Source organism: Erinaceus europaeus, chromosome 4 (assembly GCF_950295315.1).
Source record: "Erinaceus europaeus chromosome 4, mEriEur2.1, whole genome shotgun sequence".
Classification (NCBI taxonomy): Eukaryota; Metazoa; Chordata; class Mammalia; order Eulipotyphla; family Erinaceidae; genus Erinaceus; species Erinaceus europaeus.
The window spans coordinates 70,205,433-70,229,794 of NC_080165.1; the positions used below are offsets into that span (position 1 = coordinate 70,205,433).

General features: G+C 37.6%; 2 protein-coding genes across 5 annotated transcripts in view; both read right to left on the reverse strand.

The window, feature by feature from the left end:
* SUPT3H (SPT3 homolog, SAGA and STAGA complex component) overlaps positions 1-24,362 on the reverse strand; it is a 442,460-nt gene that overhangs the window by 359,054 nt on the left and 59,044 nt on the right. The window lies entirely within an intron of this gene.
* On the reverse strand, positions 22,074-22,438 carry LOC103120383 (small ribosomal subunit protein eS28). The gene is given in 2 exon segments (XM_007530792.3): positions 22,074-22,228; positions 22,230-22,438. Coding segments are annotated over 2 exon segments (291 nt in total). The 5' UTR covers positions 22,383-22,438; the 3' UTR covers positions 22,074-22,090.

Sequence of the window (24,362 nt, forward strand, 5' to 3'; positions counted from 1 at the left end):
ATGTATCATATAATACCTATAATTAGCATATATGCTCCAAAGTGATATAATACATATTAACATCTGCTTCTTGGGAAGAGAGGAGAAAATAATATGATCATACCAGAACATCTAATTGTGCCTTAAAAATACTTCCAAAGTATCTATTGATTTCTCATAAAAAATAGTTTTTAAGTTGGGGGAGAGCAACCGAATAATTACAAACCAGGCCTGTCTTTAGATAGAGGATTTATCATGTAATTATAATAATGATCATTTAAAAGTATCCAAAATGTCTCCAAAATTTGAAAGAGCTAAGCATAGTTATTTTTAAAATCAAACATATGTGCCTTTTCTGTTTATGTCTTGGAAAGAACATTCTGTATAATGAAAAACATGACCAAATTTTTCACAGTACATCACTATAAAACCCTGTAATTGACTTTTGGGGTTGGTTTACTCTATATCTATTTTTGACCACGCAGAAAACAGCAATGATGTGGTGAAAAGCCCAAAATGTAAGTCTCACTGCAGGATAAGACTCCATCCTGATTAGTAAAGAAGTATCATATTTATGCTGGGAAATGTGCCCATTTTACAAGAGAAAATTTCAGTGTGCAGAAACCTCCTCTTTTTTAATCAAGCCATGTATAAACTAGCAACAGTGGTGCCTAGTCTGAGGCTTGGTTGTAACCTAAGTGTTGTATACTATCTACTCCATAAAAGGCAGCACAATATTGAACTTCAAAATTAATGCTGGAAATAAGTTTATTTCTATAGGCTCAGCTCATTTTTTTAAATTGCACTGAATATTATAACAATACTGAAATCTTTGAAAATATAGATTAACACTGTGTAGCTACTTCTTTGTACAAATAAAGAACTCAAATTACATTGTTAAGAGTTTTGAACATAGCTACTCAGTTAAGACTAACTTATCATGTCTAACAAAATCACTTTTCAATGTAAAGCAATTTTAAATGTTTCTAAATGGTCTCTCTTTAATTCATTGGTAAAATTTACATATCAGCAAATAAAATAAACTAAAAGAGTGAGATAGTTTTGTGGTTTAAAAAGCAGTCTCATAACACCTACCACAGATTTAGGCCCTATGAGTTGATTCAACTATTACTTCTCCTCAGTAAATAAACTAAATTCTAAAAAAGAGTACTGCGATAGGGCTTTTTCAAGGCCCAAATTAAGGAATGTATTTTAGATAGAATTTTCAAAATTGACAAGCTGCCCGCTTTGAGTAGGTACTAAAGGGTCCACAGCACTTTATGAATTAGCTGTGGTCTGCCTAAAAAAGTCATGGCCAGGGAGTCGGGCTGTAGCGCAGCGGGTTAAGCACAGGTGGCGCAAAGCACAAGGACCGGCATAAGGATCCCGGTTCGAGCCCTTGGCTCCCCACCTTCAGGGGGGTCGCTTCACAGGCGGTGAAGCAGGTCTGCAGGTGTCTATCTTTCTCTCCTCCTCTGTCTTCCCCTCCTCTCTCCATTTCTCTCTGTCCTATCCAACAACGACAACAACAATAATAACTACAACAATAAAACAACAAGGGCAACAAAAGGGAATAAATAAATAAAATAAATATTAAAAAAAAAAGTCATGGCCAAAGCTAACCCAATCACAGCACGTTCAATTTAATCCTATCAAAAATCATTGTGTCTTAAAAATGTTTAGCATACTTAAAAGAAAGTCAAAACTACGTAACAATTTTTAGTTCTCATTTTTGATTGAAAGGATATTATCGTATGCCATTTTTAAAACTTTTCTTAGTAAGTCAATTTTATCAGTATTTAGGTATTTCACAATACAGACCGTCATCTTTTTTTCTTTTTTTTTTTATTTATTTTCCCTTTTGTTGCCCTTGTTTTTCATTGTTGTAGTTATTATTGTTGTTACTGATGTCATTAGATAGGACAGAGAGAAATGGAGAGAGGAGAAGACAGAGAGGGGGAGAGAAAGATAGACACCTGCAGACCTGCTTCACCGCCTGTGAAGCGACCCCCCTGAAGGTGGGGAGCCAGGGACTCGAACCGGGATCCTTATGTCGGTCCTTGTGCTTTACGCCACATGCGCTTAACCGGCTGCACTACTGCCCGACTCTCCAGACCATCATCTTTATCCCTACGTTTTTAAACCAATAAAACAATGAACTAACATAAGCCTAAGAATACAATTTTTTTTTGTCATGGGATTAATTCAACCTACAGATACAAACTTTTATTCCAGAGATTTTATTTTTCAGAGAGATGTTTTAACTTCTTGAGATACAGTGGTACAATTATATTCACACAATGAAATAAACCCTCACCAGTTCAGAAAAAAAAATACTCTTGGAAATCTTTGCATGCATTATATAAATAAAAGTTCATTTCTGCACAACAAAATTTCTTACCATGCTGATAGCCAAATGAAATATAGCAAATATCAATTCTCATAGTGAGGGATATATGAAACCTTAGCTGGGTTACAATGGAAGTCAGCAAGATGAAAATCAGTAGCAAGTGCTTTTCATCTAGCTGGCTCAATTCTTTAATATATTCCTCTTCTAAACAAATAAAATGTCCCATAGTATAATAACAACATTACCATATGAGCCAGGTAATGTTCAAGACTGAGCATAAGTCATAGCAAAAGTTAATTTTACGTTTAGTACATTCAAACAAATATAAACCCTTTCTGAATATATGAGGTTTTTTTTTTGTCAAAAATGTCCCCAAAATCCCACATCCTAATGAAAATGTGTATGTGTGTGTGTGTGCATGTGTTTCGAATTCTTGCATCAGGGATTAATCAATTTAAAAAGGGGCACAGGAACAGAAAAAGAAAAAAATTGAAGAAAGGAAGGGAGGAAGCAAAGTAGAAAAGATGTTTAATTTGAATTAGAAAAAAATTTATATAAATACAGTGTGTTTGGGTACTGCATTTATTATAATATATATATTACATATATTATCCAGGCTTTCCCACCTTCCAACTGTGAGGCTGTGACTAAAATCTATTGTGTGTATGTATGTGTTTAAAGATCTACTTATATACTAGAAATATTCTATCATTTGCAAAATAGAGGGACAATGATGTTAACCTCAAAAAAGAATATACTTTATATGTTCTTTTAATATTAAATTTATTGAGTTAAATAATTTAACTTAATGCCACAAAATATTTAAACCTAATCTTCTGCTTTACTTTTCTTAAAAATTATCTATTCAGACTCAACTTATAACTATTGGTATTTTACTGGTCTCTCCAAGAAAATAAGCTCCTTGTAGGAAGGAAAAGGCTTCCCCTATTAGTATTCCTAGCACCTAAATTAAGATACAGCATGTGTATCTTCCAACAAATAACTAAGCCTTCATTTTCTTTACCTTTCAAATTCTTTTAAGTTCTACATCAGCTACACAGGAATTTCAGCTACTGCAGAAGGCTACTAAAATTTCAGCTACTCCAGAAGGCTTCCAAATTTAATAGGCAAGCAGTCATTCCTGATTTAACCTTCATCTGCCCAAATAGTTTCCTTGCAAAAACTAGAAACTGAATAAATCATTTGCTTAAGAACCTACTAGTTAATAGACGTCCTTAATATGCTACCAAACCAGGAATACTATCCAGCCCCAGAACAGCCCCATCAATAATAACAAAAAATGGTAATAACACAAAATGTTTCAGCTAATCAAACCTGTGGCTAAACAACATGGAATAAAAGAATGACCCTCAGATGTTTACATAAAAGCAATTCACTAGAGACACTGAATATATTCATATTATTTATTTACTTATTTAACAAGAAGGAAATCAGCACAGTTTTAGTAAAACATACGTAGTGCCAAGCATCAAACACAGGGTCTCGTGTCCTTATAATAGGTGTCTGCAAAATATTCTCAAGCTTCACTTAGGTTAGCAAGAAGGCAGTTTGCTGAGATAAAGATTATCTTCTGTCCCTTGATCTGCACACTGGTCTTATATTTGTTCAGTTTGTGAAAATTAATTAAGCTAAACACATAAGGCTTGCTGTTCTTTTCTCTGTGTAGTTTTACTTAGTCCTTTTTTTTTTTTTTTTTTACAAAATGGAAAAAAATCAAATCACTGACATGTTGAATACAGGGATCAGGAAACTTCAACACAGTTCTAAATGTGCTGCTGTAAGAAGGGCTTTAGCAGCCCAGGAGTTGACACAGTGGCTAGAGTGTTGGACCTTGAAGCATGAGGTCATGAGTTTGATCTCTAGCAAAGGCCAGAGTGATGCTCTGTCTCTTCCTTCTGTCATGTTACTGTTGGGTTGTCATAAAAATCATGACATGTTTTTGTATAGGAATGCCTAGAATATATATATATATATATATATATATATATATATACACATATATATGTCATGACTTTTCCAGCAACCCAATAAATAAATCTAAACAAACAAAAAATAATAATAAAGAAGTCCTTTAAAAATTGTATTTTAGCTATCGGGGGAGGGGGTGGGATATGGAGATTGGGCGGTGGGAATTGTGTGGAGTTGTACCCCTCCTACCCTATGGTTTTGTTAATTAATCCTTTCTTAAATAAAAAATTAAAAAAAAAGAAAAAAATAAAATAAAAATTGTATTTTAGACACTCTACAAAAAGCAACCAGTATTAATCAAATGTGTTATGGATAAGAAAGGAAAAACCTCTAAATAGAGTGAAAGGGTAGGCAAAATAGCTCACTTAGTGAACTGCTGCTTTGTCATGTGTATGACCCAGGCTCCAGCCCAGACCTCACTGCATTAAATAGAACTTTGGTGCAGTGTTCTGTTTCTGCATCTCTCTTTAAAAAAAAAAAAAAAATCTTTTAATGCTATGTGGGATGTTAGACTGTTTCCAGGAATAGAAAAAGAATAAGAAAAAAATGACAAACTTAAATAAAAGCTCTATTAGATGCTCACAAAATGGCTTACTTTGATCCTGCACGGCTTTGTTATGTGTGTGACCCAAGTTCAAGCCTTCTCTCTCTCTCTCTCTCTCTCCCCCCACCTCTTAGTCTAATTTAAAAATAAATAAATAAATAGATAGATAGATAGAAGCTACATTAACATAGTATTAATTTGTAATTTTCTAATAAGTGAAGTGTGGCATTTCTTCATAAACCTGTGACCCATTTGTATTTTTCCTGTAGAAAACCAGAGGTAAACCACCTGTCTCTAAGTCTTTGTGATATCTATGGCAGTTATCAGTGTGACGCTGGGGGCACAGACCTTTGGTAATGGGTACAGTGTGTAACTATACCCAGAAGTCTTATAATTTTGTAAGCCATTATTAATCACAGATTTAAAAAAATAAGTTGAAAAAAAGCTGTACTAGTAAAAATGGCTATTCTGTAATTTAGTAAAAATTACTATTTCCTGATATTGACAGTGGTACTATGAACAGGGAAGTTGTTAGTGTAGGAAAAGACAGTTCAAAGTACATATGGATTTATCAGAGTACTGTTTTAAAGTTTCTGACTTTCTAAATAATTTCAAAATAAAAAGTTCAAAAATTATTTTGTGGAGTGTTTAGCAAACAGCTGTCACAGGGAAATGAAAAACTGTACACAGCTGTCAACAATTGTACTGTAAACCATTAAGTTCCTCCTCCCAACAGTGTTTTAAAAAATTATTTTGTGGCTAAATACATTTCCATGATTCAATATGCAAAAGATGCAAAAGACTAATATATATATATATATTCCAAAAAGCATCTTCCATCATTAAAGTCTCCTAAAGGAAAGACCATTAAGAACTATATATTCAAATAGACACATGAATAATCATTTTTCTTTTTTTTTTTCTTTTTTTTCTTTTATTGGCCTCCAGGGTTATTGCTGGGGCTCGTTGTCAGCACTACAAATCCACTGCTCCAGCCATTTTTCATTTTTATAGGATAGGACAGAGAGAAATTTAGAGGGAGAGAGACAAACACATGCAGGCCTGCTTCACCATGAGTGACCCACCCCTGCAGTTGGGGAGCCAGGCGGAGGCTCAAACTGGGATCTTTGAGCGGGTCCTTGTGCTGGACATTGCGCTTTGTACTATGTGCACTTAGCCTGGTCTTATTCCAGTCAAGGTTATTTTTTTATTTTTTTAAATATTTTATTCCCCTTTGTTGCCCTTATTGTTTTATTGTTGTAGTTATTATATTTGTTGTTGCTGTCATTGTTGGATAGGACAGAGAGAAATGGAGAGAGGAGGGGAAGACAGAGAGGGGGAGAGAGAAAGATAGTGACACCTGCAGACCTGCTTCACCGCTTGTGAAGTGATCCCCCTGCAGGTGGAGAGCTGGGGGCTCGAACCCAGATCTTTACACTGGTCCTTGTGCTTTGTGCCACCTGTGCTTAACCTGCTGTGCTACCACTTGACTCCATCAGTCAAGGTTATTTTAAACTATCCTAGAAGCCTGAGCAATAAATACTTTCCACAAACACATTATAATTGTCTGTGATATAACATTTATTATGGCAATAAAGAACTTCCACAAATTACCTACTTATTTTAACATTACTTTAGTCATAGGAAAGTGTGGTTTTCCTATCTAATTGTCTTTCTAAACTATATGTGATGTTATATTATTGTATAGTAACACTATTTTTCCTTTACAAATACAAGAGATTAAGGAAATAGAATATAGAACATGGTGGTTATAGTTAAAACTGTTTCAGATATTTGAGATTTGTTAAGGGAATAGGTCTTAATATTATTTATCATAAAAACAACAACAAAAGGCTGAGATATGGTAATTACATTTGTTATGGTGGTTATGCCACAATATAAGTACTGAATCACTGCATGATAAACCAGAACCAATAAATTTTACCTCAACAATATTTTAATTTTTAGGAAAGAAAAAGGATATTTAAATCATATAATCACTAAATAAATTAGGCCTTCTGATATGAGTAGCTTCCAAATGTTCCTTCACTATCTTATAACATGAAAGTATTAGCCTCTATGAAAATAAGAGGGTGGGAATATGTAATTTGAAAATATTTGGTCACCAAAAAAGCTCACTATGACTAAAACAAGATGGCAAATGACTTCATCTTCTTTTGAAAAAGGACCTCATTATGACAGTTAGCTAGTCCATTGGCTTCCAAGCCACTAACAGTAGCCTACAAAGTAACAGCTGTTACTTTTTCCTAACAACTAAATGTTGATTTCATTTTAAATGTCATTTCAAAAGAACTGAATGATTTCTTCAAAGCACTACAATTTATGAGCAAGAATTACATTGGAGAGTGTACAATGACAAGTCTGACTTTTTCAATAAAGATGATTATAAAGAATGACAGAACAATCAGTTAAAAAACACTTTACTGCGACATTTTTGGATAACAAGCAGACACATTTAGGAGATCTATAAATCATGAATAAAGCAGTAAACAAAAAAAAAGTACTTACTTACTTACTTGACATTTAAGTCATGTGAAAATCACATCACTAGAGAAAGTAAAACTTTATTTCAAAAGAAAAATCAGGTGATTTTTTCAAAAGAAAAATTCAGGTGAGAACCTGAACAATCAATCTGAAAAAAAAATACTCAAATTAATTAATAAAATGTAAAACTTCTACATCCCAAACATGATGAAAATACTTCCCTAACTAAAATCCTTCTGAAGGGTCAGGAGCTAGTTTACTGAGTGAAGAGCATGCTATACCATGCACAAAGATCTGGGTTCAAGCACCACACCACAATGAATGACAGAGCTGTACTGGAGTATCACTCCTTCTTTCCCTATCTCTCCCCCTCTCTATGTCACTCAAACTATACATGGAAAAAAGGAGAGATACTAGTGGCACACCTGGGAGAGTGCACACACTATTGTACATGAGGAACCAGTTTCAGTGCTCCTCCATCCAGCTGCAGGAGAGAAGCTTCAGAAGTGGAGCAGTGCCACTACAGGTGTCTCTCTTTTTTTCTACTTTTTTCTCCCCTTCCCTCTCTATGAATTCCTGTCTCTGTCAAGGAAGAAAAGAACAAAATGGCTGCCAAGAGAGTGGATTTGTCCTGCAGTAACCAATAATAACCAGTGATAACCCTAGAGGGAAAATAATAATAATAATAACCAGTAATTAACATAGCACAAAGTCCAAAGGACTGGTGCAAAGATCCCAGTTCCAGGTGGGGGTTAGGGGAGTGGCGGGGGGCCTCACTTCACAAGTGGTGAAGTAGGTCTGCAGGTGTCTTTCTCTCCCTTTCTCTGTACTCCCTCTCCTCTTTTAATTTCTCTGTCCTATCCAGCAATAAGAATAACAACAGAGTTCTGTTGGTGGGAGTTGTGTGGAATATATATATATATGCCCTGGGTCAGGTAGATGGAGGTAAGTAGTTAATTTTAGCCACAGAATTTTTTTTTCCCTAAACAGGAGCTACTCCCTGCCCTAATTCAGCTTTCTAGCCCTTTCCTCTACTCTGACATCATTCTCTCAGACAATATTCTTACCCAACCTCAGGCTAGCTACCAAACTCAAACAAAACTACCATAGTTGTGTGTCCCCAGGAACATGCCGAAAATGATTTTCCTAGCTTTCTTCTACCCTAAAATCCCTAATCTCATCTGCTCTGATCCTCCTTTTTGGTTCCCATTCATTAACTATTTTGTCTCAAGGTAGGTCATGCCACCTTCCAGACATGAAGCTACACAGATGATACCATGACTCCATCCCAACTTCTCTGGGCAGACGACCTCACCAATGTGTCTTGGACCCTAGCATCTCCAGTGCTCTGGTCCACTAGGGAGAGATAAAAACAGGATGGGGGTATAGATAGACCTGTCAGCACCCACGCTCAACAGAGAAACAATTACAGAAGTCAGAACTCCCACCCCCTGCTTCCCAAAAACAACTTTGATCCATACTCCCAGCAGGGGAGAAGTGACAGGATGAAGATAAGAGGACTGCACTCCAGCTGCATCAGCACCCAGAGAGAGCGAAGGAAAAAGAGAGGGACATATGGAGGTAGTTATGTCATGAGTGGCTTAGAGGGAAAGAGGATAGAATCAGAAAAAAAAGGAGGGGGCAACTATGTATAAATGTGGACAGATAGTTGAAAACATGATGGTTGGCCCATGTCTACAACTTTAGGGGAATTGTGGTGGCTTGCAGTTGGGAGAACTGCAATTCAGAACTCTGGTTGCTGGAATGGTGTGGATTCAAACCCCTGTCCACATGTAATTCTGTAATACAAAAGTAAATAATTTTTCTAAATGACAGAAGAAAAAGAAAAGAAAAATGGCCACCAGGAGCAGTGGATTCATAGTACAGGCACCAAGCCCCAATAATAACAACCCTGGAGGCAAAAAAATAAAAATAATTGTAAATAAAACAAGTTTGCAGGGAGTGGTGGAATCATACAGGTATTAAATCCCAACAAAATTTTGACATTGAAAACAAAGTTTAAAACATTAAAATAGAAAATACTGCACATAAATATGCATGCTACCACAATTTTAAGTCTGAACATTAGTAAACTTAAACTACTTTTTATTTCCACAAATGTACTGTAGTTTTCAATTCTGATTTATACAAATAATTATATGGTAAGTCATATTAGATTACTTTTGTATAATATGCAAACCAGTTTATACTTTATTATATAGTAATTTATATAGTAATTTTTTTCTGCCACTGGGTCTGTTGCTGGTGCTTGGTGACTACAAGACTCAACCAATTCAGGCAGTTTTTTGTTTTTTTTTTTCCTCTTGGTAGAGGTTGAGAAATAAAAAGAGATAAGGAGGAGGAAAGAGTCAGGTGGTAGCACAGCAGCTTAATCGTAGGTGGCGCAAAGCACAAGGACCAGCGTAAGGATCCCGGTTGGAGCCCCCGGCTCCCTACCTGCAGAGGAGTCACTTCACAAGCGGTGAAGCAGGTCTGCAGGTCTCTATCTTTCTCTCCCCCTCTCTGTCTTCCCCCTCCTCTCTGCATTTCTCTCTGTCCTATACAACAATGACGATGGCAATAACAACAACAATAATACAGCAGTAAAAAAAAGGGAGGAGGACAGAGAAAAAGGACGCCTGCAGAACTACTCCACTGTTCATGAAGTTTCCCCTCTGTAGGAGCGGATGAATATAGCTTCTCAGAGGTTCTGTGGTTTGTCCAAAGTTACTAATGGAATAATTTCAAATTTTTAAGATAACACCTGTTTCCTCTTACACCAGTAACAATCAAGTGAACATAGTTCTCAAAACATTCTCTTAGAAGTTAACCAGAAGCAGAAAATGAGATTATCAATTTATATGACCTAAAAATAATCCAATATGAACTCCAGAAATACATCATTTTGGTAGATTCTCAGGGTCACTTACCATTCACAAGTATTGATATGATACTTTAACAGAAAGAAAAAGTCACACTGTGGATCTTTGCTCATCCCTATTGTCTTTGTGACAAAATTCCACATTAAAAACAGCCGTCAACTGGCTGAGGAAATAGCACAACTAGCAGAGCATCAGACTCGGGTGCTTTAAATTCCCAGTTAGATCCCCAAGCCCCTCACTAGCTCATATGAAATTGTCTCCCTCATATGGAATAGGTAGAATTAAACATTTTAAAAATATGACCAAAACTTCAGTAAGCCTTGAAACCAAAAAGTCACAGTGGTAGTTTTGCTGCCACTGTTGTCAACTTCAAGACTGTGGATAAATCACTTAACCTTGGTGTGCTTTCATTGCTTCATCTTCTGGGCAAAATAATAGTACCTACTACATAGTGTTATGAGTACTGGCAACACCAGACAGAACTGTGCTATGTGTGTTTACAAACATTATCTAATATAATCCTCACAAAAGTCTGCGGGTTGGGACAAGTACACTCTACTCTTATAACTAAGGACACTGAGATTGAGTGTAAGCAAACACAGGGCCAGGTGGCAGCGTATTGGATTAACACACAGGACTAAGTGCAAGGACCCGCACAAGGAACCAGGATCAAGCCCCCTAGCTCCCCACCTGTAGCTGGGACACTTCACAAGCGGTGGAGCAGGTCTGCAGGTGTTTATCTTTCTCTCTTTCTATAGTCCTCCTCCCCTCTCTGTCTCTGTCTGTCTCTGTCTTCCTATATAAAAAAGATGACCCAAAGTAGTGAAGTCCCAATGATAGGAAAAGGGGGGGGGGGTAGGAGTGGGGTGAGAGCCATTTCCCTTAATGTGCACTGAATGAATCATTTTCAACAGAAAGTACTCACCAGTTCACTATACTGGGTACTTTACAAACAGTATCTAATTTAATGCTCATACAATCCATAATATGATTATTATGCCCACTTTTGTTCTTCCGGATCACTTGTAATAATTACTTTTGACAAACTCCAAAGATGGCACATTTAATTACTTCATACTGTTTTCACTCCAAGGGTCACTAAAACATTTTATGAAACAGTTGAACTCTCAGCCAAAGAAATATCTCAACTGGCAGAGCATTGGACTAGCATGCCTGAGGCTCACAGCTTCCTCTCTGGCACCACACAAGTACTGAGTGGTGCTCTGATCCTACCTCTCCCCATGTAAAACCCTCTCATTTGTAATTAAAAAGTAAGTCTTATGGAATTTAATAGTTGAGGTAATTGAACAATGGTCAATTTTAGGAAGTAGAAACAAGAAAGCCATTATTAAAAAAGAAATGAAATAAATTAAAATACAGAAGACACCAGCAAAGTAACATATTGGAAAAGATGTACCCAAAACAAGTATTTAGGAAAAGGGAAGGCTTGTAAGTAGCAAGACTTATTTGAAATATTAATGAAGTAGAATACAGAGTTCTGGTGGTGGGAATTGTGTGGAGTATCTTCTTATACGATGGTCTTGTCAAAATTTCCACTTTATAAATAAAAGAAATATTAATAAAGTGTGAGTTGGGTGGTAGCGCAGCAGGTTAAGCGCACCTGGCGCAAAGCGAAAGGACCAGCATAAGGTGGTGAAGCAGGTCTGCAGGTGTCTATCTTTCTCTCTCCCTCTCTTGTTTTCCCCTCCTCTCTCCATTTCTCTGTCCTAACGATGACAACATCAATAACAACAATAATGACAACAATAAAAAACAAGGGCAACAAAAGGGAAAATAAATACAAAAAAAGTATTTAAAAAAGAAAGAAATATTAATGAAGTAGTAAAAATAAATGTACTACTTTGTGTAAATTTGACAACAGATGTCATAATTCATAAAACAGGGAGGGTGAATTTTAGTGCATAAATAAAGATAGAAAACTGGAATAGATGAAAGGGGAAACAAACAACTGACAAGAGTTGCCTAAAATTGAGGACTCAACAGAATTACAAATCTGATGACTGGAAGAAAAAGTAGTGATATTAGGGATTTTGTTTTCCACGTTTTATTTCATATGCATATATGTATTTAATCATAAGACACTAAAATTCTTTGTATATATTTTATTTATTTATTTATTTATTTATTACTGGATAGAGACAGGAAGAAATTGAGAGGGAAGGAAGAGATAGAAGGAAAGAAATAGACACCTGTGCTTTGCTTCACCACCTTATGCTGGTCCTTGCGCAAGTTCAAGACCAGGGGCTTGAACTTAGGTCCTTGTGAAACATAATGTGAGCACTTAACCAGATGTGTCATCACCTGGCCCATGCAGCTTTTGACTTAACATCTTAAATTTCAGGTCTTACATTCAAGTTTTTGTTGTTGTTGTTGTTTTGCCTCCTGGGTTATCTCTGGGGCTCAGTGCCTGCACTATGAATCCACTGCTCTTGGAGGCCATTTTTCCCATTTTGTTGCCCTTGTTTTGTTATTGTTGGATAGGACAGAGAGAAACTGAGAGAGATGGGGAGGACAGAGAGGGGGAGAGAAAGATAAGACACTTGCAAACCTGCTTCACCACTTGTGAAGCGACCCCACTGAAGGGAGGGAGCCTGTCCTTGTGCTCTGCATCATGTGCACTTAACCCCACTGCGCTACTGCCCAGCCCCCCCTTACATTCAAGTCTTTTAAATAATGTTATATTGCCTCACATGGAGAATTCAATGTATACATACGTCATGCAAAATGATATGAAACAATATTTTATTATTAGAGAAAAACTGAGAGGCAAAGGAGAGATTGAGAAAGAAACAGAGACACCTGCAGCACTGCTTCATCATTTGTGAAGCTTTCCCTCTGCAGGTGGGGACCAGATTCTTGAGCCTGGATCCTTGTGCACTGAAACATGTGCACTCAACTAGGTGCACCACCACCAGGTCCTGGAGACATACTAAAATATTAAGTTGACATATTAAATAAACAATAAAAAAAAATTAAGTAACTTAAAATAATAAAACAAAGCATCAACACACACATTGATGCTACAAAAAACTAAATAAAGATTTAGGCTTGGCTAGATGGTTCATCAAGGAAGATGCCTACTTTTTCATGCACATGACCCGTATTCTAGCCTGGCACCCACCTTTGGTCTATCTATCTAAAAAAGTCAGTCTGGAGTCTTGACAAGTCCCAGCAACAACAACAAAAGGTTCAATAACATGAAGATGCTCTAGAAACCACCAGGGAAAAGTAATATATACAGTAATGTAAAGGATTTTGTAGAGATTTATAATGTATTTAGAAAAAATATATACATATTAAGCAAAGCAAAATAATTAAATACCAAAATCATGTACATGTCTTAAAAACATAAAGATTGATTTACAACTTTTTTTTTAATCTCCAACTAACTTCTTTGTTATAAGGAGTTCAGAATAAAAAACCTTAGCCTTTCTCCCATCCAAGTACTAACCAGGCCCGACCCTGCTTAGCTTCCAAGATCTGATGAGATCAGGCGTGTTCAGGGTGGTATGGCCGTAGACTGAACCTTAGGTTTTCTAAGTAGTCAACAGACAAAACTTTCTGTGACGACTAGGGTGTTTTGCCTTTCATTGTGCCTTTCATTTTTTGAAAATGTATGTAAGTATGATTTGCATCAAAGTTTACCAATGAGGTCTAGGTGGTGGTACACCTAGATGAGCACACGCATTACCATGTGCAAGGACACAGGTTTGAGTCCCTGGTTGCCACCTGCCACAAGTGCTGAAGCAGTGCTCCAGATGTCTTTCTATCACCTCTTCTTTTTTCAATTTCTGTCTCTATAAGAAAAAGAAAGAAAGGAAGGAAGGAAGGGAGGGAGGGAGGGAGGGAGGGAGGAAGGAAGGAAGGAAGGAAGGAAGGAAGGAAGGAAGGAATTTAAAAGAAAAAAAAAAAGGAAAAAATAAGGGCCACTGGGAGAGGTAGATTCAATATGCAGGCACTGAGTCTCTGCCATAACCCTAGTGGCAACAGAAAAGGGGGGTTGGGGGGGGAGCAAAAGAAAAAGAAAAACAAACAGCAATGGTAGTGTCTAGTGGAAATGGTTTCTTAATAAAAACTGGTATACTTGAGTCTTCTGAATTAACTTTTATATATGGTATAAAGCACTAATCTAGTTTCATTCTTTCACATGTTAGCCATCCATTTTTCCCCACACTATTTATTGAAAAGACTTTTGTTTGGTCTGTTGCAGGTTCTTGACTACTCTTTCACGAATTATCCATGTATTTGTAGTTTTATTTGTGCTCTTTCAATTGTCCCATAGATCTGTATGCCTGTTTTTATTATAGAATCAGCCTGTCTTAATTACTATAGGCACTTTTGCAAAAAAAAAAAAAAAAAAATCATATAGATGACATATGAAAATAAACTTTATCACTTACTCTAAGGGAAATGCAATCAACACTATAATGTGATACATCACCTCATATCTGTTAGAATAATAACTATACAAGAAACAAGAGTTGATGAGGAGAGGAAAAGAAGGTACTCCTACTATTGGTGGGAATGTAAATTGGTACAGCTGTCACAGAAAATTGACAAATACCTACACTTTATAAAGTTATTATACTATGCTACTTCAATAAAAAAGATAATGGTCAGATAGATAGATAACCTGGGAATGTGCATGCTTTGCCATGTGCACAACCCAAGTTTTGAGTCCACACATTCCAAAGCACTAGCTGAAACTTTGGTGCTATGATATCTATCCCTCTCTCTGTATGTCTCTACCTTTCTATCTGGGAAAAAGAAAAAAGTCATTACAGAGCAGTGAACTTCTAGTGATGACAAATATTTAAGTTGATTATATAGTAGGTTTAATTAATATATGGAACTAAGGTGGTAGCGCAGCAGGTTAAGCACATATGGTGAAAAGCATAAGGGCCAGTGCAACGATCCCAGTTCAAGCCCCTGGCTCCCTCTTCACAAGCAGTAAAGCAAATCTGCAGATGTCTTTCTCTCCCCCCTCTCTGTCTTACCCTCCTCTCTCGATTTCTCCCTGTCCAGCAGTAATGACAACTAGGGCAACAAAATGGGAAAAATGGTCTCTAGAGGCAGTAGATTCGTAGTGCAGGCACCAAGCCTCAGTGATAAGCCTGTAGAAAAAAAATAATAAAATAACCCTTTTCTCATTGCAAGTAAGGCTCTTTCCCAGTCTTATTTTCCTATGTCTCAACCTATAAAGACATTAATTTTCTAATGTTTATCACTTTATTTTTTCTTGTTTCAGCATTGTTTCACTGTTTCAATATTTTGTTTTGCTGCACGAAAAATGAGTAGATGGTTCCCTGATCTCTGGGTAATATGACCTTTGCTTGAGTTCTCAGCCATGGCAAACTTGTAGTTTATATCACCTACCATGATTGGTTACTTTTAATAACTGTCTTCCTTGAATCTACTCAAGAATTAGGAGAGGGCATCCATAGAGCACACACTTCACCATTCCTGAGAAGTTAGGTTCAAGCCCCCATGCACCACATAGGAGAACCTTCCAAAGGTTGAAAGTCTCATTGACTAGATGCTACATAAATGAAAAAATAAATGTACTTTTATCCATAGAATGTATAAATATGAACATCCAAAAATTAGATTCACTAATAGTAGATTAAAAGGAATGTTTGTTCATTCATTCATTCATTCATTCATTCGAGAGATAGGAGGAGAGAAAGAATCAGACATCACTCTGGCACATGTGCTGCTGGGGACTGAACTCAGGACCTCATGGTTGAAAATTCAATGCTTTATCCACTGCACCCCCTCCCAGAACACAATAATAACTCTTTTCTTGAGGAAAATGTTAAAAATAAAAGCAATTTCTACCTAACTATTCAAATTACAGACAAATAATTTGAAAACCATATTAGAATAGTGAGTATTTTAAAATAATTAAAGAAAACTAAATTACCTCAACAAATATCAATTACACTGAAATAAACATACATTTCAGCATAAATTTTTAAAATGAAGGCATTTGGTGTATTGCACCAAAGTAAAAGACTCTGGGGGTGGGGGGGGAGAGTTCAGGTCCTAAAACAGGATGGCAGAGGACCTAGTGAAAGTTGTGTTGTTGGGAGTCTGGCAGTAGCACAGTGGGTTAAGCACATGTGACGCAAAGCGTAAGGATCCCTGTTCGAGCCCCCGGCTCCCCACCTGCAGGGGAGTGCTTCACAGGTGGTGAAGCAGGTCTGCAGGTGTCTGTCTTGCTCTCCCTCCTTTCTCCATTTCTCTCTGTCCTATCCAACAACAACAACATCAATAACAAGAATAACTACAACAACAATTAAAAAAGGGAAACAAAAGGGAATAAAAATAAAATAAAATAAAAATAAAAAAAGAAAGTTGTATTGTGTGGAAAACTAAGAAATGTTATGTGTGTACTTATACTTACTGTTGACTATAAAACATTAATCCCTCAATAAATAAATTTTAAAAATAAATAAATAAAAATGAAGGTATAATGATTTTTCCACTGTTATCGTATTTGACACTAAGAATAGCACTTGTGATTATCAAGTATCCTGTCCTTTCAAAAGACTATGTATTATAATTCTGTTATGAAATAGACTATCAACACAAATCACTCAAATTACAATCAAAAGAACTGAGGGACTTACAAAAATATTACTCTTAATATGAAACACTAAGGAGGGCAGAAATATGAGATTAGAAAACAAGAAGGACATATAAATGCAAGCAGAAGAATACAGACAGAAAAAAAATAAATTCAAGGATTTTTATTCTATTTTTAGCCTTATCAAAAAAAAAGCATTTAAGTAGACAAAAACAATCAAACCTTAGAATGTGAATAAAAAGTACCATTACATCTTGTTATCCTTTTAAAAAATGCAACCAATAATGCTATAAAATTGTCACCAATTTATAATATACACACCATTAAAAATGCACTTGAGACTTAAAAGAAACAGTGAGAGCAAAAGTAGCATGGGTTCAATTTCGACTAGACCCAGGACCTGCCTAATTTTAGATTCTGGACACATACTAAGTTTCAACAGAAATCACTACTGAATAGATTTTTTTTTTCTTTTTTTTCTTTTTGCCTCCAGGGTTATTGCTGGGGCTCAGTGCCTGCACCATGAATCTACTGCTCCTGGAGGCCATTTTTTCCCCCTTTTGTTGCCCTTGTTGTTGTAGCCTTGTTGTGGTTATTATTGTTGATGTCATTTGTTGTTGGACAGGACAGAGAGAAATGGAGAGAGGAGGGGAAGACAGAGGGGGGAGAGAAAGATATACACCTGCAGACCTGCTTCACAGCCTGTGAAGCGACTCCTCTGCAGGTGGGGAGCCAGGGGCTTGAACCGAGATCCTTCTACCGGTCCTTGCGCTTTGTGCCATGTGTGCTTAACCCGCTGTGCTACTGACCGACACACCCTTTTTTTTTTTTTATCAGAACACTGCTTAACTCAGGATTATGGTGATGCTAAGGATTGAACCCGGGGCCTAAAGAGCTCAGGCATAAAAGTCTTTTTGCATAACTGTTATGCTATTAATATAGTACCAGCTCATCAATAGGCCTTTTCTATAAAGACAACAATGAGAGACCACTTCACTCCTGTGAGAATGTCATACATCAGAAAAGGTAACAGCAGCATATGCTGGAGAGGTTGTAGGGTCAAAAGAACCCTCTTGGACTGCTGGCGGGAATGTCAATTGGTCCAACCTCTGTGGAGAACAGTCTGGAGAACTCTCAGAAGGCTAGAAATAGACCTACCCTATGACCCTGCAATTCCTCTCCTGGGGATATAGCCTAAGGAATCCAACACATCCATCCAAAAAGATCTGTGTACACATATGTTTTTGGCAGCACAATTTGTAATAGCCAAAACCTGGAAGCAACCCAGGTGTCCAACAATAGATGAGTGGCTGAGCAAGTTGTGGTATATATACACAATAGAATACTACTCAGCTGTAAAAAATAGTGACTTCACCGTTTTCAGCCGACCTTAGATAGACCTTGAAAAATTCATGTTAAGTGAAATAAGTCAGAAACAGAAGGATGAATATGGGATGATCTCACTCTCAGGCAGACGTTGAAAAACAAGATCAGAAATGAAAACACAAGTAGAACCTGAAATGTAATTGGCATATCGCACCAAAGTAAAAGACTCTGGGGTGAGTGGGTAGAGAGAATACAGGTCCATGAAGGATGATAGATGACATAGTGGGGGTTGTATTGTTCAATGGGAAACTGGGGAATGTTATGCATGTACAAACTATTGTATTTACTGTTGAATGTAAAACATTAATTCCCCAATAAAGAAATTAATTTTAAAAAATAGGCCTTTTCTTCAGGTTTCTGTACTCAAGTGTATGCTTTACAAGGAGACAGGAAAGAAACACGGAAATATTATTTATCTTGAAATAGAAAGTCTAAAAATAATAATGCTAGTCAGGGCTTATAGACATTTTCAAAGATAAAATACTAGCTTATTTCTGTTAAAGTAGAAAACAATAGCTTTCAGCTATCAATATAAAGCAGCAGATTTCACATTACTGGAATACGACAAAATTCATTTCACCTTACCATATAAGTAATCTTTTTAAATATTTTTATTTAGTTTATTTTAATGAGAAAGAGTACATACAGAAGGAGAGAGAGAGAGAGAGAGAGAGAGACTCTGACCAGAATATTGCTCAGTTCTGGCTTATGGTGGGGCCGGGGGTTTGAACCTGGGACCTCTGAGCCTCAGCCTTGAAAGGCTTTTGCCTTATGCTGTCATTATGCTGTTTCCCCAGCCCTGGTAATCTTAAAAACTACAAAATATCATGTTATTTTCATATCAGTCCCAATATAACTGGAATATTCATTAATTCCTTGCACTAGATGTGCATTTTATATATCTATCAGTGCTATAATAGTGTTTCTGTGTGTGTCGCCATGTTTAAAATGTATTAAGAAATGGTGAAAACCTTTTCTCAAATACATTCACCTAAATTCAGTGAAAGTAGTCTATTCTAATAATGATTAATGAAATGTTCACTGTTCACAGTCATGTACTGGCTAAACAGCTTTTCTGGTGATCAGTGGAAATACAAGCAGGCCCCCCCAGGCTTGATATGCAGAAGGTATTACCGCCTAGGTTGACATTATTACAATCTAGCATTCGCACAGTGACAAAATTGTCTGCTAGTGCATTTCTCAGAATGTGTACCTATCATTATGTGACATATGACTGGGGTTTTTTTTTAATGTATTAACAGAATTGCATGCTACATAAATTATCAGTTTTAATCAATGGCTTTCCAAGTTCACTTTCTACCATCCTAATTTATTCAAGTGTTCCTTCACCTAAAGAAATCTTTCAGGTAACCTTTAATAATAGATGCTATATATTGCTATCAATCAGATCATTCTGGGTATATTCCATGCCACTTCTTTCAAAATCCATGGATTTTATTTTTTTAATATTAAGTAGTTTCGCATAGAAAGAATTATCTTCCTGATTAACTTCTAGGTACCTTCTAGACTCTTCTCCCATCACTTTTCAACCAATGTAAAACTGACAGAAATTTATACTCATACTTGATATTTCCCTTCTCTTGTCTTTCAAATTCATCTAAATTTCACCAGTTTTAAGGAACTTTCATTTTAACTTCTTGGCAGGCTTGAAATCTCCCTTTCCCACCACTACCTAGTATCATGCTTATATATCTATGAATATTTAACCCCATTCCTTCACTTATATACTCCAAATATTCCCTGCAATATAATTCACTTGGTTTATGAAATATCTTTTTCAACTTCACACTCACATATTCTACTATATTAGTGTTAAATAAATGTTTACAGAATGAAAAAGTGAATATCATAGTCAAGTTATAATCCTATAATAATTCAGCTTCATTACTCGGGTGAGACCTTTCCTTTAATAGTACACTCTAATTTCATCTCAGGTAGTTCACTTTCTAACAAAGTCCCATAACCTAGATATACACCAGTTTCTGTGAGAGAGAGCTTATGTGCACACGTATCCATAAACTACTGCAAAATATATACCTGAAAGCAGGACTACACTAGAGTTTACAGTGAGTACCTCCCTAACACTTCCTCTCCACTATTCCAAGCTTGGGATCCATGATTGCTCAACAAATTGTTTGGCTTCATATGTTAACTCTCTTTTCAATCACCAGGTTCCAGATGCCACCAGGATGCTGGCCAGGCTTCCCTGGATTGAAGACCCCACCAATGTGTCCTGGAGCTCAGCTTCCCCAGAGTCACACCCTACTAGGGAAAGAGAGAGGCAGACTGGGGGTATGGACCGACCAGTCAACGCCCATGTTCAGCGGGGAAGCAATTACAGAAGCCAGACCTTCTACCTTCTGCAACCCTCAACGACCCTGGGTCCATGCTCCCAGAGGGATAGAGAATGGGAAAGCTATCAGGGGAGGGGGTGGGTTATGGGGATTAGGTGTTGGGAATTGTGTGGAGTTGTACCCCTCCTACCTTATGCTTTTGTTCACTAATCCTTTCTTAAATAAAAAATTAAAAAAAAAAAAAAAAAGAAGTACAGACTCCCAGTTCCAGTCTAATCTTTAAAAGGTTGGAAGGCATCACTCCATTCAACACAAGAAAAAAAAATAAAACAACCAGGATGCAAAGAGAGAGGAGCTCTATTACACTGCTGGTGAGAATGTAAATAGTGCAACCACTATAGAGAAATGTATGGAGAATCCCTTAATCAAGTACAAATGGAAATACCTTATGATCCAGCAATTCCACTCCTAGGCATTCATCCAAAAGAGGTAATAACACTGATTTGAAGGGATATATATAACTCCATGTTCATAGTTACATTATTCACAATAGCTAAAATATGGAAGCAACCAAAATGCCCTTCAAGATGAACTGGTAGATAGAAAAGTTATTGGACAGGGCCAGGTGGTGGTGCACCTGGTTACGTGCAGTGCTCAAGGATCCAGGTTCAAGCCTCTGGTCCTCACCTACAAGGGGGAAGCTTTCCCAGTGGTGGAGCAGGGTTGCAGGTGTCTTTCTGTCTGCCTCTCTATCTTCCCCTCCCCTCTCAATTTCTCTCTGTCTCTATTAAGGGACATATACTCAATGAAATACTACTTAGCAAGGACAAAAAGATGATATTCTGCCCTTTGGGATAAAATAGATGGAATTGGAAATTATGCTTAGTGAACTAAGTAAGGAGGTAAAGGACAGCTACAGGATGGTTTCACTTATAAGTGGAATTTAGAAAACTGAAAACAAACTAGAAAACAAACAAAAAGCCAATCCATGTCCAAGACTGTGTAAAACTATAGTGGTTATAAAAGAGGTCGGGGAGTTGGACAGCAGTTACAGAACTTTGGTGGTAGTTAAGGGGTAAAATTATAATCCTATTAGTTTATAATTTCATAGAACACTATTAACATGTCAGGGGGGAAATAGATATGTTTATTTATTTATTTGCCTACAGGGTTATAGCTGGGGCTTGGTGCTGGCACTACAAATCCACTGCTCCTAGCAGCCTTTTTCTCCTCCTCCTCCTCCTTCTTCTTCTTCTTCTTCTTCTTCTTCTAAAAAAATCCACTGCTCCTAGCAGCCTTTTTCTCCTCCTCCTCCTCCTCCTCCTCCTCCTCCTCCTCCTCCTCCTTCTTCTTCTTCTTCTTCTTCTTCTTCTTCTTCTTTCTTCTTCTTCTTCTTCTTCTTCTTCTTCTTCTTCTTCTTCTTCTTCTTCTTCTTTCTTCTTCTTCTTCTTCTTCTTCTTCTTCTTTCCTCCTCCTCCTCCTCCTTCTTCTTCTCCTTTTTTTTTTCCCAGGATCAATACAAATGCTTTATTAACAGTGGCCGGCCATCCTGGCGAGGGCTGGGTGGTGGAGCCGACATCCGGGACCTGGAAGCGGTGGGGGGGGCATGGGATAGCGCAGCCTGCGGGCCTCCCGCTCTGACTCCAGCAGCGTGAGCACGTCGCCCTCCCCGCACGGGGCCCTTGACATTGCGGATGATGGAGCGGCTGGTGTCATCCATGAACTCCACGCGCACCTGCGTGCACTGTCCCTGCGAGCCGGTCCGGCCCAGCACCTTGGTGACCCGGGCCAGTTTGATGGGCTGCACGCGGCTGGTGTCCATGATGGCGGCGCAGGAGCGGCGGCAGCGACACTGGAGAGCTTCTTCTTCTCCTTCTGCTTCTTCTGCTGCTTCTTCTTCTTTTGATTGGATAGGACAGAAAGAAATTGAGAGAGCAAGGGGAGGTAGAAAGGGAGAAAGACATCTGCAGACCTGCTTCACCTCTTGTGAAGTATCCCCCCCCACCTTGCAGGTGGGGAGCCAAGGCCTTGAACCCAAATTCTTGCATTATGTGTGCTTAACTGGGTGCACCACCACCAAACCCCCCAGGAATTAGATATAATACTTCAAGTTCTCTAACTGCCTAGATCATAGCTTTGAGTATACATATTTTCTTCAGCCTAAGTATTTAATGTTTCAGATCTGTAAGATGATCAAGTTCTAACACTGGACTTAAATTGTTCAAGGAGCTCTAAAAATACATTTGTGTATATAGTTTTTTTTAAATATCTAAGTTACCTACAACCTTAGGCCAGTTAAATCAAAACCATTTGGCCCAGACAATATCTAAGAATTGGTGATTAGTACATATCTAGTGTGTGAGAACCTGGGACACTGAATAACTCAGTTCTATTCCAACCTTGATGCTGACTCGCTAAATACCCCCTAACCATCCGTGGCTCCCTGAAGTCTTGATGCCTCAGTTCTTTTAATTAGAAAAAAAAAAAAAAAGTAAGGGGTAAGGGGTAAGGGGGGTGGTGGGGTGAAGCACATCCTGAGAAGCACACCTTACTATGCACAAGGATCTAACAGGTACAAAGAATAGTGAGGTCAAGTATATTACTGTAGATCCTAACCACTGAATTTCCATAGAAGATCAGATACTCAACTTGGTTATAGCAATAACTAACTACTGCTATCTTAAACTCTTTAAGACTACAAGGAACCCTTCCCAGTCTCTTTAAGATCCTTAGTTCTCCTAGTCCTAGAACCTCTAAAACTATGCCCGTATTACTTGATGTTTCTTCTCTCTGATCCCTTACTGTCATACTGCCTCTGTTGACCTCTGTTGACCTCCACTAAATCAATTCCACCAATGCTGCCATGTCACATTATGCTGCTACTGACTTGTTAATGCAGACTGTCACCAGAGGCACCAAACCTGATATGTCAACCTCCTTGTCCAGTAGAAAAGCAATTACAGAAGCCAGAACTCCCACCTTCTGCACCCCAAAAATAATTTTGGGTCCATACTCCCAGAGGGGGAGAAACAACAGGGGAAGGTGACCAGAGGACTCTGAACTCCAATTCCATCAGGATCCTGAGAGAGAAGAGGAAGGGAGGATAGACATTCAGACATGGTAGTATGTGTAGATGTGACTTAGAAATAGAATCTGGGCCAGGTGGTGGCGCACCTGACTGAGTGCACATGTTACAATGTGCAAGGACATGGAAGCCCTGATCCCCACCTGCAAGGGTAAAGCTCTGTGAGTAGTGAAGCAGGGCAGCAGGTGTCTCTGTCTCTCTCCTCTATCACTGCCTTCCCTCTCAATTTCTGGCTGTCTCTATACAATAAATAAAGATAATAACACTTAAAATAATAATAAAGAAAAGCAGAATCATTTAAAAATGGGCAGATACATATAAACATAGACAAGTAGTTATAGAAATCAGTCAATCTATATCTGAAACCTTGGAAGAGCTGCTATAGCTTCCTAAGAAGGAGACAGGGATCCAGAACTCTGGCGGTGGGAATGATGCGGAATTATACCCCTGTTGTCTGTGATTTTGTGGATCAATACCGAGCCGCTAACAAAAATTTTTAAATAAATAATAAAAAGAACTATATACCACCAACAAGTGGAGTTTATACCAAGTCTGAAGGACTGTTCAAAATTTAAAACTCAACAGAGAAAATCCATCATATCATTAGAGAAAAAAAGACTACAGATTCCAATGAATAGATAAAAAAGAGGATAAAACCCAACATCCATTCATGATAAAAATTCTCAGCAAACAGAACACAGAGAAGGACTTGTTCAA